We start from the raw sequence: 16,005 nt of genomic DNA on the forward strand, positions 1-16,005 counted from the left end.
ACTCACTCACTCTCTCTCTCTCACACTCACTCTCTCTCTCTCTCACACTCACTTTCTCTCTCACAACAATGGACCAGTGGTATATTTTTACTTCCATAACTACAGGTATAATGCACTGTTTCTCCAATTTATGTTGCACTTTTAATGTTGTCATTTGACTCACCCTTGTATAATCCCTAACTACAATTATAAGGGATAATCCACGTCTAGGTGTGGATTACACGATTTTAATGCATGATGTGGACGCAAAGAAGCACCTGACGTGAAGCGGACGTAAAGCACTGTAATGCACACCCGGCCGTGGATCATCCCGCTTATACCATGGTTCACTTGCCAGCAGTGACAAGCTGTTGTGTTTGCAGTGCAAAATTTGACTGAAAATATAAAAATAATGGTTAATTCTCATTAGTTATTTTTATCTGCGGGTCATTAGAGCTAGAATTCCGCCTGCTCTAAATCATAAACAAATATTATAATGTTATTAGAGAGAGAGAGAGAGAGAGAGAGAGTGAGAGCGAGCGAGAGAGAGATTGGGCATGTGTGAATTACCTGCGACTCTACTAATAATTAAACTGTGAGTTTATCTACTGTATGCAACTGTATGTTACTATGGTTACTGCTGTTTATAGGCAGCATATTAATTTATAACGGTGACTAAACTAACTGGAACTACCTGTGCATTCAAAACCTTCCAGCCAATCAGAATTAAGTATTCAGACAGCCCATGATATAATTTAATTATAACTAACAGCTACAAAAGTCCTCATTGCTGCTTGCAGGTAATATTGCAGTATGTGTGCACTTCAACCTGCAGCATCTGTATGCCGACTGATTTAATAAAATTAAACACCTTTGCCACACAAAATAGTATGCGTAAATAGTGTACTTAAATACTTAAAAAATGCTAATTAGTTGCAGTTTTGCCGATGCTCACGCCCAAAAGAGGCTGTGTGAGCACTTTAGTTTCTGCATTTGGGATAAGAAAGGAGCTGATGAATTCTGAATTCTGGCACTGTGGTAGGCTTGATGTCACATTTACCAAATATCTACAGAAGAAAATGGCAGAAGAAAGAAATTCAGAAATCTCCTAACTGAAACAAGCAAAAACAACAATGTTCTTTCTTTTGCAGTTTGTGGTCAATTCCCCAGATATGCTATACATAACAGTAAGAGGTTAATTATGAAAATAACTTAACAGGGCTTTAAAAATGTGGCTTGTACAACCTAAGGCATGCTAATATCCTGAGATCTGATGCGCGCTAATGATTAAAGAAAGGTCATCCAGATGGGTCGTTTCATCAGCTAAATTTAACACAGCACACGGGACAGAATTAGATGGCTGTGACTGCAGTAACACTTTCCCCTTAGGACTGAAGCCAGGAAGCTTTAAATAGGTTTATATAGTTCAGGTTCAAGTCAGTGAAATGAAAAGTGAAGAGGTTATAAAATAAATAATAAAAAGTTCAAGAATGAACATGAATAGTAGAAAGGTATAAACAAAGAACATTTATATTGAAGATCACATACCGTAAAGCTAAGGTGTAAGTGCCAGGTTGTCTTTGGCTCTCTCTTATGAGGTAACTTCCTTCTGCCACACTCAGTAGCTGGTCCGCCTCCTCTCTGGAGATCATGCCATGGTACCTGAGCAAAAAAAATTAAATAAAGATGTGTCCTTAACCATTTCTAATCATTTAATGATGCACAGATAGTAAACCTAGAAATCTGATACTGAAACTCACTCTCGACCGTAGTATTTCGGCCTGTTTTCAACCTGCGAGACAAGAAGAAAGAAGTCAACAAATAATCCAAGTAAAAAAATAAAAACAAAAACAAAATAAAAACAAACAAACAAACAAAAAAACGAGGACAGACTTCCTGTTATATTGGGGAAAAAATCTTTCAAGGGCTGTTTTCCCACCCAATATGTCTGTAACAATGTGTATACTGTATACTGGGCTTTTTGCGAGGATTTTGCGAGCGTGCCAAAGTGTTGGCACAGGAGGAGGTTCTCTGATCCTTTCAAACTTTAAAAACAGGGGTGTTTAGAAAAAACAAGGGATTTGAGAGTATAAGCTACAGCTAGAAAACACCAGAACATCACAGTGGGATGATTTATAATGTATGATAGGTATCCACAGAGCAGGGATCTGCTGAGAATAGGTTATTACAATCACATATTAGCATAATAAACCCACAAACAGCACGCTCAGCTGTTTAACCTTGAAATGACTGTGAGACGGCAGTAATCAGAAAAAGTCATGAAAATGGATCTCATGCAGATTACTATGATATTGGCTTGTTTGTAGACACATCAACTTCCATTTCTGGCTTCACATCACACGTCACCCTCCCCTTACGATGCTCACATTTAGTTTGTCTTATACAGCAGTGGAATAGCAGTAGTGCTTAAAAAAAAAAGGAAAGAAATATACAGAGAACGAGGTAACAGAATGGTGTTATTTTATATGGCAGCTTTACAATGCTCCAGGGAAATTTGTCTAAACGAGATTTTCAAAAATAGTAGATATAGTATCAGTTCTTCCAGAACAAGCAGTGTCGTATATGAGCTGTATGTAATCTATAAGCTGTATGAGTTCAACAGCATAACCTGTTCAGCTTCACATAATGAAATCCACAGAGCAGGGGAAAGCTGTGTGTGATATACTGACGAGAGAACATGTCACGGAATAAACGAGCATGGGATTGCCCAATTCAGCCCTTTATTATAGTGAAAATAAGGAGGAGGAGAGGAGTTAATGAGAGAATCACAAATGCTTAAGAAACAGTCAAGTAGAAATAGGATGAAACTATGTGGGCAGGCATACAGATAGTATGCAGTGGCAGAAGGGTGTATATAGGTGTGTGTGGCTAGCTTTCCAGAATTCTGCTCATTTTGTCCTGCTTTTAGTTTTTTAAAGAAAGAGTAGGATTCTGGAAAAATCAAACGTAAACGTCAACATTGCAAACGTGCACATGTAGACAGATTGACAGTGATAGGTCAGTGGTTAAAATGTTGGGACTGCTCATCAGAAGATCATGAGTTCAAATCCCACCAGTGCCAAGATATCACTGCTGGGCCCTTGAGCAAGGCCCTTAACCCTCAAGTGCTCAGTTGTATAAAAAAAATTTTTTTTGGATCTGTCAAATGCCATAAATGTAAATTTCACTACATTATTACGCTACACGATCTTTGGGGCTTCTGAAATGCAGAACAAACTGAAGATAGGATTGAACCAAAATATTAGGAATATGCCACTGAAAGGTTATAAAGATAAGGTGAGGTGGGGGGGGGATTACACACAGAAAGAACAGCAGGGAAATGAACGGAAATTACCCGAGGAACAGACTGCATGTTTGAGTGAAAAATCTGCTCTATACACAGAGGAATGGAGGAGAACTCAAGCCTGAAGGTTTCAATAAAATGGGTCAAACAATGATGACTCACTCACTGCATTTGCCCTCGCTATTAGATAAAAACAGGAAAGACATTATGAATAAACAAATCATCTTTGCAGCCACACTAACAGATTGTAATCTGATTTAACTTCTGCGTGCGCTGGTGGTACAAAGGCAGTACAACACCAACCTGAATGCTTAGTGGACCATGTGATGAGCTCAGCATAGCCACAGCCCTTAGCTATGATTAAAAATGAACACGCTGGATTACGTCACGGGGACAGACCGTCCTAGAGCAGTGGAGCCTGATGTGCTGCAATGCCATTGTTCTGTCCTTCCAAAAACTAATCTCAGATGCACAGTGCAGAGAGACTTACAAACTGCCTCTACTATCCACATAACAATCGATAAATCAATAACACACAGACAAATGAGGCCTGATACTTCCTTTACAGCCAGGTCCATAAATACTTAGACAGTGACACAATTTTCGTCATTTAGCCTCTGTACACCACCACAATGGATTTGAAATGAAGCAATCAAGATGTGATTGAAGTGTAGACTTTAACATGAATATTACATTAACCATTTAGGAATCACAGGAATGGAAAACGGACTCCCTCCATTTTCACAGGCTCAAAAGTCATTGGACAAACCAACATAATTATTAATCTAAATAATTTTTAATACTTGGACACAAATTCTTTGCAGCCAATGACTGCCTGAAGTCTGAAATCCATGGGAATCACCAAATGCTGAGTTTCCTCCCTTGAGATGCTTTGCCATGCCTTTACTGCAGCTGCCTTCAGTAGCTGCTTGTTTGTGGGTCTTTCTGCTTCAGATTAGTCTTCAGTAAGTGCAAAGCATGCTCAATTGGGTTGAGGTCAGGTGACTGACTCGGCCAGTTAAGAACATTCCATTCCTCTGCCTTAAGAAGCTCTTGTGTTGCTTTCAGATTACGTTTTGGGTCGTTATCCATCTGTACGGTGAACCGCCGTCCTATCGGGTTTGCAGCATTTGACTCAATCTGAACAGAAATTATAGCTCTATATGCTTCAGAATTTCTCCTGCTACTTCTATCAGCAGTCACATCATCAATAAACACCAGTGACCCGTTGGAAGCCATACATGCCCATGCCATAACACTTCCTCCACTATGTTTCATAAATCATGAGGTATGCTTTGGATCATGAGCCCTTCCTTTCCTTCTCCATACTCTTCTCTTGATTATTCTGGTACAAGTTAATCTGGGTTTCATCTGTCCAAAGAATCTTGTTCCAGAACTGGGAAGGCTTTTTTTTAAATATGTTTTCTAGCAAAGTCGAATCTGGCTCTGGGGTGTTACCAGTGGCTTGCATCTTGAGGTAAACCCTCTGTATTTACATTCATGGAGGCATCTCTTGATTGTAGACTTTGACAATGATACGCCTACCTCTTGACTTGGCTAAATGGTGTGAAGGGGGTTTTCTTCACCAAAGAAACAATTCCATGATCATCCACTTTAGTTGTCTTCTGTGGTCTTCCAGGCTTTATAGTGTTGTATATCTTGCAATATACAATTAATGCAATATTTCTGCTAAACCCCTTAAATTAAAGCTGAAAAACTACACGGCAATCACATCTTGATTGTACACTACCACAACTGATTTGAAATGAAGCAGAGGCAAAATTACAAACATTGCGTCACTGTCCACTTACTCTGTTTCTTGTGTTGTGGGGATAAACAGCCAGCTCAGTGTAAACAGCGGTAAATTAGAGATCTTATTGACTATAAAATGCCACTGGATAGTGTTTGGAAAATCCTTATGAATAAGACAGTAGCGAATGAAGAGTCCAGCTCTTGCTCCCGTGCACACACACTTAATTCAGCACATTAGCATATCAACAAACACTTCATGATGCAAACCAGGTTTATAGGCGCAAAGTACACACTAAAGAGCAATGCTATAAACATCCAGAACTGCTCTGTGTTATTCTAAATTAGGAAACAATGAAATAACACTACCACTCTCAGTGTTATGTTTCATCCTTTTTTGTGTTATCATTCAATTAAACACTTCTCCAATAGCAAAATATGCTTTCCCTCCTATCTATATCCTATCACTGCATTAATATGTGGTTCTGCAATGTGACGGCAAAGGAAGAATAGATAGTAACTCCACACTAATATGAAAAACACAACAACAATCCAATCAGGATAAACTAAGCCTGTAGCCTTACACCCTGCCTGCAGCTTTATAGTGCGAGATTACGAAGAAGCTGCCCAGACATCATGGACATCTCATAATTAGAGCTCATAATCAAGTCAACTGAAGTACTTAAGGATTTAGATAAATGATAATCCCAAAGAGCAGAGCCACTCTTCCTGAGAAATACAGAGAGGCGTAACCATGCTAATATACACACGGACCTTCAGGGGCCGCAGCGGCTGACATCAAGAGGAATTTGTGCATAAATTTGGTTGAAATGGCTTTACACAGGGTGTTCGACTCAGGATGTTTTGCAATATTCTGCACTGGGGGTTCACAAACTGTCAACAACTGTAAAATTCATTTCATAGACCCATCATTTAAATGTGTTCAAATGTAAACAGTTAATATTTAGGCTATTTATTGAAACCATTGTGATTTTTATTACTGAAATTTCCACCAGTGGAACACGTATTCAAGTTGACATTATTTATAGGCTGACTTGCTTTTGAGCTATTCAGATCTGGATTAAATTCATTCAATTCAAGTGACCAGGAAACAGGCTAATAACTACAAGAGCTCTCTAACAAATGTGATAGTTGATAAATGATGTGTTGTGATTTCCACTGCTATAAGAACCGCTCTTGGAGAACCATTGTTCTTCTTTCTGCATAGTCTATGACTCGCAAAGTAATGATGGTGCGAGCGCACACATTGTTTTCTTTGCGCCACAGCAATTTAGCCTATTGATATACAGGTAAAATGTGGAGTTTGTGTACAACAACTAAAATAGCTGTAAATGTAAAATCTTAAAATAGAATAAATCATTTTACATTTCATTCCATTCCAGTGAGCCCCATCAGCATGGTGCCATTCTGCTCGCTTACCTAACAACTCAAACGCCAAACGCCACCCCCCCAATCGAATGAGTACCAGGATACATTTAGCGAATCTTTTAAGCTGGTACTCTTAAATATATGCAGAACCTCAAGGCAGATCATGCATGACAAATGGGACTCAGTCACTAGATACAGTAATGAAAATAAATACAACAGTAATAGCAGCCAATTCCTCTAAAATTGACAGCAAATATTGCTTTAGTAGCCTTAAACACTGCCTTTGAAAATGTTTGCATAATAACCCATTTGAGAGATGAAGGAGAGACAGTGGATGTGTAATGCTTAGAAAACATTGCGTGAGGGTGCTCGGCTCCTGTTGAGGGTTCGCTTGGGGAAACTGGAGACATATTAGCATATTCTGAATGAGATGTAAATCAGGGTTTTTGGACTCCGTTTGTGGGGATTGCACAGGGTTAAATCTCTTGCCACATACAGACAATGCCTCTGCCCAGGGGAAAATCTGCTTTTCAATAGCCGGCTTTGATGTACGAGCCTACAGCAAAAAAAAAAAAAAAAAAAGATCCCAAAATGAAAACTTAATGACCTCTGGAAGAAGAAACATGCAAACACATGGAGACATAGTTCACATCAACTTGCCTGTATGTTAATCCATGAATAATTGCGCATCCATACTGCTGAGATGGAGCTCTGGGAGCTGTGTGTTTCTGGTTGTATGTGTATACACACACACACACACACACACACACACACACACACACACGTGTGTGAGAGAGACACTAGGTGAATTACAATAACAACAGGCAAGCCCATCAGTCAGCAGCTCAGTCTCGCCTCAAACGATCACCCCCTTTTGTTTTCAACAGTCTTTTATTTTGTGCTAATCACACAGCCCAATATTGTGGCTTATTTATTCAGCACAGTATCTGTTTACTTCACATTTTCAATGAGGATGAGCTTAAACGATCGATATAACAGTAGTTAAATGATGCACATCAGAGGCAGTACAAGTATTAAATGATTTAGTGAGAGGAGCAAAATTTTAAACTGGAGTTTTCTCGGCTTTCTGCTAGTATGTTCCCTTTTTAATAAGATACCTCATGTTGAAGATGTTGTACTATATTTACATCTGTAAAAAAAATTTTTAATACATAAAATTATGACATGTTATCAATGCTCGAACATCCTGGTTTGATCCGTATCTTATGACCATTCACCAGACTCTTGGCCTGGTTGCATTTCCTCTCGTCTCTAAACCCATTACCAACTGCAGCACTTCCAGCTATCTACTTCAGCCTACAGACGCTCTCAGACACTATAATGATAATACAGATGAATAATTCAAAAGCATTACCCTCTTTTCCTCTAATTAACACTCCTATCTGCACGACTAATCTGGTTCTGTGGATGGATGGGAACGGAGAGAGCGAGGCTGCGTTCTGTGTTAAATACGGAGTTCGAGTGATATTTTCAGTAACACACTGTTTATTTTACAGCTAGATTCGGGGGGGGGGAGGATGGGGGGGCAGTCCAGACTTTCACACAATTAAAACAAGAATGCATAATCCGATAACAACCACTGGCCTATTTATGAATAATCGCATGGATTTGAAACAGTTTAATCAAAAGAAATGAAATTACAAATAGATCCACTCGTGAGGGGGTAATGAAGCGTCTCTGGACATGTGAGGAAAAATTCGAGAATATGAAAGTGTGTCAGGACATGGAGAGAAAACATTGTTGTTGTTTCTTAAATAAATGAATTAGATATTAGTGTGTAAAAAAAAAAAAGTCACAGACAAAAAAATCTGTGCTGGTTCATCTCTCACCTCACAAATGCATGTGACTCTCCGAGGGTGTGGCGCCTCCTGCTGGAGCTGATACACTAAAACAACAACAGAACAATCACAGCATCCTGTACAGTACAGACAGCAGCTCATCTAGCATGTAGACTGAACGTGCTAAAGAAATAATAAATGTCCACTAATGGTATTTTAGGTCAATCATATAACGTGCTAATTTCTATGTGGTACTTTAGGTAAATACTCTTTCTAAACAAGAAACCTTAAAACATATCAAAGTTCATATATGATCCAATGATATGTGAGCAGGATGATGCATTCAAACTGAATTAATACCGCTTCGCATTGCAGTTTGCGTGGAAATAATACCAATGTGAAAAACGGTCATTATTATTCCCTATGGTGTTCAGTTTTGTTAATAAATCTATGCACCTTTTGCAGATTTTACAGTACTGTGCAAAAATCTTACGCACGTGTAAGTTATAAAGTGAAGATTCTTTCAAAAATAATCAAATGAAACATTTTCGACATAAAAAATATATACTTTAAAGAGCAGTAAACAGTAATAAAGTGAACAAAGTCGATATTTGGTGTCACAACACATTTCTATGTAAAAAAAAAAAGCAAAAAAGCATCAGTAGTCGCAGATATAGGACTGGGCGATATGACAAAAAAATCACATCACTATACTTGAGGACAGTTCTACAATACACGATACACATCATGATATATAATTTAGCTAACAAACTGTCTGTAAAACAGTAGAAAAATAAACAAAAACACGTTAAACTGAGTTTGACGATACTTTACTTTAATGCCTACAAAGACACAAAAGATTAAAGAAAAAAAAATTAATTATGGCAAATCAACAGTGTCCGTTCAGTACTATTTAATTTGTAATTATTGAAAACGGAGAAAATAGATCACCATACCAATGATATCTCAGAAAAGTGATAATCGATATCATTTATCACGATATTGATATTACATTGATATATTGCCCAGCCCTATTCAGATACACTTTGTGCCATTTAATTAAGGAAACTGGAGAAGCTGGAGACTGTGCATCTGTGTTTAAAAAACCTGATTGCCTTCATTAAGTTTTTTTGTCTGAAAATTGGTCTATGGCATTATTTTCTTTACAGACACAGTATTTCTGTAGCATTTAATTTTTTGCTGGAAAAGTAACGTGTGGAAATATAAAATGTTTTTTAATGGCTCAATGATGCAAAAGTCATGGCGAAAACATTGTATTTTTTGTGTATTGTATGCTGCACAGTACTGAATACGGCAGTTTACTTTAAACATTCAAAATGTGTTACTGTTGCTGCATATCTGTCATTAGTAATCATAAATTCATTAGTAAATCACAATATTTTGCTTAAACCAGTGAAGCCACATTACTATTACTATACTATACTATATACTATTACTATAGTACAACACAGTGATGTGAATGCGGTCAAATAAAAAAAAAAAAAACAACAAAAAAACAAAAAAAACAAACACAAAAACCCCCCCAATTTTACTCACAGTAAGACTTCCATACTGGTGGTCTATATTCATCGTTATCTGTCAGGGAAAAATTCAAGACATTAGAGAACGGTGATGAGATTTAACACATGACCTGTCAGCTAAGATAACCCAAGTAAGGATATCTTCACAAAAATAGATATACATGTAATAGACAATATTACATTGCTCACTTTTGAAAGTAGAATTAGATTTCATATGAATACTGACTTTATACTGAATAAGTGCAGATATACTTGAGTCACAAAACAATTACTGAAATCATCACTAGATTAGGGTACACTGGTTACAAAAGTGCACCCTCTAGTGGAGGGAATATTATACACATACTCAATGTTTTTTTTTTTTTGGTATTAAACTTTCTCTAAATAAATTATGATTAGAGTACAAGCACCAGTGGCGTAAACTCAATCAGTGAAAATTTTGCTATACTATAGTACACAGAGTAAACAAACACGTCAGGTATTCAACATCAGTCACTTTAAATTCACTAGATATTTCTAAGAAAGTTAGTGTAAAAATGAACTACATTAAGTACAATGTATAGCAGGATGGGATAATAAACAACATATCAGTATTATTCTCATTTCCACATATTCTAACATATACTCATCTATCTATTTTTGTCAGTGTAGAATATGTTCTGCAAATTATAGCTTTCTTCACTTATAAAAAAAAAAAAAAAAAAAAAAAAAAATACATTGTGCGCCAAATTTCACCCATACTATATTAATACTAAATATATTTTACATTTAATGGTTAGAAGTACATTCTGAGGCATTTCTATTAAAACATCACCTAATATGCTGTATCTAGGAAATTACACTATTTTAAATTACACTAATGCTAGGTCCCACATTTCACTTGATAAACACTTCTGTGCTTTCAACACCCACTTTGATAAGCGTCTATTATTAGTATTATGTCAGGTGACTGAACTCATAGTAAAATCTTTAAGTCCTTGGTATTCTTATCTTACCATCAAGAAATCACTAGGCATCGCAGGTCCTAGCTAACAAGTTTGTTCTTAACCTCGTCACAAAACAGTTGAAAGGAACATCTACTAAGGAATCAGAAGATGTTTTAAGCTAAGAGGAAAGGGTGGATCCATTGTTTTTCAGATTCATTAAAGAATTTCATCAGTGAAAAGTCTTAGATTTTTTTTTTTTACAATAAAACAAAACAAAAAAACTAAATGCTTACTACTTGTAAAATAAATGTCCGGCTCATTGTCTGCTAATGTGTGTGGAAAATAATTAGAGGATAGTATTGATTTTACAATTTATTTCACATATCAATCTGTACCTTAAAGCAACTGTTACTTTATAGTCAGTGAACATCTAAAAGAAAAACTGAATAATAAGCTGTCAGGAAAGAGCATTTACGGTCTGATTTATAATATGATTTACAGAGGACTTGGATATTCTCAGTTAAACTGCAACATACAAACCATTTTTAAAGCTCAATTGCAATGTGGACTGCCAGCAGCAGACTTTTTATGATTAGGTTATAATGGATACACTTTCAAAATTATACCATATATCTAGTCACTTGAACTTACCACTAGACAAAACATTTACAGCTCTTTAATTCAATTTTCAATTCAAATGTATTTGTATATTTAATAACAGGTAGCTTTACATAAATTGTAAAAGCAGATTTATAGCCTTGGACATGACCGTGGCAAAGAAAAATTCCCTGAAATGACAAGAGGAAACAAGAAGAAACCTTGAGAGAAACCAGACTCAAAAGTGAACCCATCCACTTCTGCAAGACACCGGATAGTGGGATTGTAAATCATTACCCTTCTACAACTGTATACTGTAAAGAGAAAAAGTACTGAGCATGCTGAAAGGATGTATTACCTAATAATCTCTCCCTCTCTTTACCTACCTCTCCCTCTGTTGAGTCACACATGATTTTATAGAGATGCCATTGATCCTGACCCTTTCTGCACTCCGGACCTGCCTGATCCATCCTGACGCCCTACCTCTGGATGGAGCTCTCATCAACTGGAGGCTACAGCCTAGAGATTGCTGTGGATGGTGCCGCTTGAAGTACCATGAAATAGTTCAATTCCACATGGACATTCTCACTGTGGTTGCTGGGATTACGGTTACTGCTATGGCACTAGGACTGCAATTACCACATGAAGTTTTGCACTCAGGTCTCCTTTGGTGAACAGTGGACTAGTTAAACAAAACAGACTTCATATAAAAACCATAATGAACTCTCTTTTGCTTTCACACTGTCCGTTGTTACCCAGATAAGGATGGGTTCACTTCTGAGCCTAGTTCCTCTCAAGGTTTCTTCCTCATATCATCTTAGGGAGTTTTTCCTTGTTACCAGCTTGCTCAATGGGGATAAATTCACTCACTTAAAATCTGTATCCTGTGTTTATATATTTTTGTAAAGCTGCTTTGAGACAATGTCCATTGTTAAAAGCACTATACAAATAAAATTTGATTGAATTGAAAAGTATCATATTAGGAATAAATAAAGACTGTACAGACTTTATGATTACTACAGCAGTTCTTAAATTTATATTTGTCAGTCCGTACAGGATTTCGTTGAGTTTTTTGTGATAACTGCAGTCAAAAATTCTTGATTTTGCTGCTGTTTTTTTTCTCAAAATTTGTGATGCAATTTGCTGAGTTTTTTGGCTTTTTTTGCGAAAAAAAAAACTACTTGAATTGGCGCAACTGCAAGAAATTGTTATCTACAGTCTTTCATAGTGATGTTTGTTGGTAAATGAGACTTTTTAGCTGTAAAAATCATTCAATGCATGTGACTCGAAGAGGGCTTTGGATGAATGTGCGCTGTGATGACGTCACGTGACATCATCGCTTGACGCAAATCTCTGGAAAATCTACGGTAATTTGGAAAAATTGCAAGCTCCTCCACATATTATGGCGTTTTCTTGATTTTGCATTAATTTCTGCAATCGCAAAATCACAAAATCCTAGAGGGACTGATTTGTAACCAAGAACCGCTGCAGTACTCAAAGACTGTATTCAGGTAAGATTATCCTGTTTTTATCCTGATTAGCTATTTTGGGTTAGTGTAAAATCATTGTACACAGTTTGCTTCTCAAAGAATACTGAACACAAGATGAAGCTGTACAATAAGGGGGCCCTTAAACAGGCGCTAGTTCATTATTCATTCAACAGTTTGTGAGGGAAAAGAGAGAATAAGGACAAAAAGAGCTTTTCATGTGCTTAATAAAGATACCTGCTGGTGCTTCACAGGCTTAATGAAGGGCCTGAGGCAGGAAACGCTGCAAAATCCTCTCAGCGTTAGTACTCAGAACAATGCATCTCCGGAGGAAAGAGGCTTTAGACAATATGTCACAAGGACTCTCAAAAACCTGGTCCTTCTTCACTACACTGCAGGCCTTTCCCTCTCTCGGTCTCTCTGTCTCCCTCTCTCTCTCTCTCTCATGAACAGAAAGGGATTTTTCTGAGAAGTGAAAGTTTCCTCTGGCTTTTATTTACAACATGTCCAAAATGCAAACTGTCCAATTCTAAGCCACTTTCACTAATCCCATAAATTCATAATGAAGCAGTACCTGTTCTGAATCCTTCTGACATTGTCTTTAATTATTAAAACAGTGACAACCAAACTATTTCTTTCCCATAAATATATATATATATATATATATATATATATATATATATATATATATATATATATATATATATTTTAAGTACACGAGTGCATGAGCCAGGAAAACAGCTCTAAATTATTATAATGAACTTGCAGTAGTAGAATCAAGTTCTCTATCGTATTCAGAGATATTGCACGATAAATGTTTAACACCGCACAAAAGCACGAGACGCTCCTGCATTTAGAAAGTCTGGAGGAGGAAGGAAGGAAGACACCGTGGCTCCGGACACTCTTGTGGAGACGTTGTTTCATGCCAAATTAGGCTGTGTCCCTCCATCATTGTGCTCCTCCTATGAGTCAGCTTTTAATATTGACAGAAAATGGCTGCTCCTTTATCTAGAGATAAGAGCTGCAGGGACAAGCACATCCTCTCCATGACTAGTCATTTTACCAACAAGTGTCTGAGGTGGTCGGGTTGCACGTTATTGTATTACTGTGTACTTCATTAATTTGTCCTCTTAAGCTCACTAGTACTTAAGTAAGTGCTGTAAGTAATACTTAGAGAAAGAAAAGAAGACATGTATAGTGTGACAACATCAGCTGTTCCCTCAGTAGTGCTCTTAAAGGCTGAACTGCACACAAAGTCCCCAGGGGAAGAAATTGAATGAACCTCGTGCTTTTAAATAGCCGACATTTCTGGTAATAGTTTATTTATTTATTTTTACACATCAGTCCGATAGTATATTCTCGAAACACCTGCAGTAACAAATAACTAGAAACATGATACAAATAAAGGGAGTGTTGTAAGCTAAAAACGAGTAGAACCTGTTGGCTGTGATAAGGAGCCTGTTAGCTTGGCCAGTCTATTGTTGATTAGCAACGGCAAAGACACGCTGCCAAAATCCTACACACCCTTCAGGGCTTTACTGCAACGTTTTCTTTAAAATAATACTAAATATTACTTAAGTTTTCCCCACAACGTTTAAGTATAAGAGCAGTAATATGTGGTGTAACTTACCGAAAACGAGGATAGCCATGTTATTGCTGTTAATTCCACTGGACAAAGCTCTGCACTGCAGCGGCAAGTTCCTTCCTTCTCTCTCGGTCTTTCATTCAGAGATATTCCATGAAAGAAAAGCTTCCTCACCGAACAGGATGGATGAATATATATATATTTTTTTAATTCTCTCACTACACTGGGTCTGTCTTGATGTCAATGTTTGGTCCTTTTTCCCCTCCACAGGCTTTGCAGAGCTAAACTTTGAACCCCACTGAGTCTTATCTACTCCCCATCGACATTTAGCGCCACTCTCTAGTTTAAACTGGTAAATGCGTGTTCCACTCTGGTGTTGTCTCAAAGCAATGTCGCTGATCAGCACTATTATTCAAGCCCGTTCATTTGTCAAAACTGGTTTGCTAGCGATGCGCGGCACTCTAAGCTCCGACTCACCCTGAATCCCTGTACTGAAGCCGCCATGTTGTGAGGCCACGTGACCCAAAGCTCAGCCTGTCCTCAGGGACTGCAGCCTCTTCATGGCGCGTTACCATGGAGACGCTCTGCCTCAGCATGATGAGGTCACGGTCATGATGCTGCATTCGGTGTCTGGACGATAAACAAGTTATAACCTGTTGAGCAAGGTGACAGAAACAATATTGTCTTCTGTGTCTACTCCAGTAATGTTTAATGAAAGGAGCTAAATTAATCGTTAACTTTCTCTTTTTTTGCACAAGCTGCATGTATTCACAGTATAAGGTGCTGTTTGTTTGGATTTGAAACAAAATGAGCTTCAGTATCAGGAAGTAGCCAGGAATTTCTTACAGGGTGGATGAGGAAATATACTAAATCCATCCATCCATTTTCTATATCGCTTATCCTACAGGGTCACGGGGAACCTGGAGACTATTCCAGGGAGCATCGGGCACAAGGCAGGTGCCAATCCATCACAGGGATCACATTGGCCATCACGTACGCATTCACACACCCATTCATACACTATGGACACCCGGGCGGGGTACACCCGGAGGAAACCCCCGCAGCACGGGGAGAACATGCAAACTCTGCACACGCATGGCCCCGGCGGGACTCAAACCCCGGACCCTGGAGGTGTGAGGTGAACGTGTTAACCACTAAGCCACCGTGCGCCCCCAGGCTGATATGTTTAATTAAAAAGTTAAAATAACAAAACAATAGAAACCCTCACAGAATTTGTATTGGTTTTATTGGAACCTTTAACGGTCTTTGTGGGTCTCTACTGGTAATGTGTTGCCTTCTATTGGTGGCATGTTATTTCTAGTGGATACCATTGAGGACCTGTAATGGTAAGGGTTTTTAATGGTTAGCTGATGGTCTTTAATGGTATTTGTAGTGGAAACCATTAGAATTTCTGTGATGGTTTCTCTCTTTTTTTTCCAGCAGGAAAGTGCGAGGTGAATGCCAGACAGTAGTAGAAGCAGTGGTGCCATGAATTTGTTGTTGCCACTGTCTTATGACAGTTCCACTTAACATGATGAAAAAGAAAACTGGATCTACACTTTTTCTCGTTCTGAAGTACACCTGTTAGAACAGTGCTAGACATGTAGATGCACTCTGTATGCATTATGTGAACCATCAGTGAATAAGCA

The 16,005-nt window shown here is 37.9% G+C and overlaps 1 protein-coding gene across 1 annotated transcript in view; it reads right to left on the minus strand.

Moving 5' to 3' along the window:
• The window catches only part of chn1 (chimerin 1), a 52,310-nt gene extending 37,425 nt beyond the window's left edge, over positions 1–14,885 (minus strand). Inside the window, exons 1-5 of the mRNA XM_053627054.1 lie at positions 14,402–14,885; positions 9,778–9,816; positions 8,272–8,327; positions 1,740–1,771; positions 1,528–1,641 (exon numbers count right to left, since the gene is read on the minus strand). Coding sequence (XP_053483029.1) covers positions 1,528–1,641; positions 1,740–1,771; positions 8,272–8,327; positions 9,778–9,816; positions 14,402–14,420 — 260 coding nt within the window. The 5' untranslated portion in view covers positions 14,421–14,885. The remainder of the gene's footprint in view (positions 1–1,527; positions 1,642–1,739; positions 1,772–8,271; positions 8,328–9,777; positions 9,817–14,401) is intronic.
• Positions 14,886–16,005: the final 1,120 nt, after the last annotated feature.

Source organism: Ictalurus furcatus, chromosome 6 (genome assembly GCF_023375685.1).
Source record: "Ictalurus furcatus strain D&B chromosome 6, Billie_1.0, whole genome shotgun sequence".
Taxonomy (NCBI): Eukaryota; Metazoa; Chordata; class Actinopteri; order Siluriformes; family Ictaluridae; genus Ictalurus; species Ictalurus furcatus.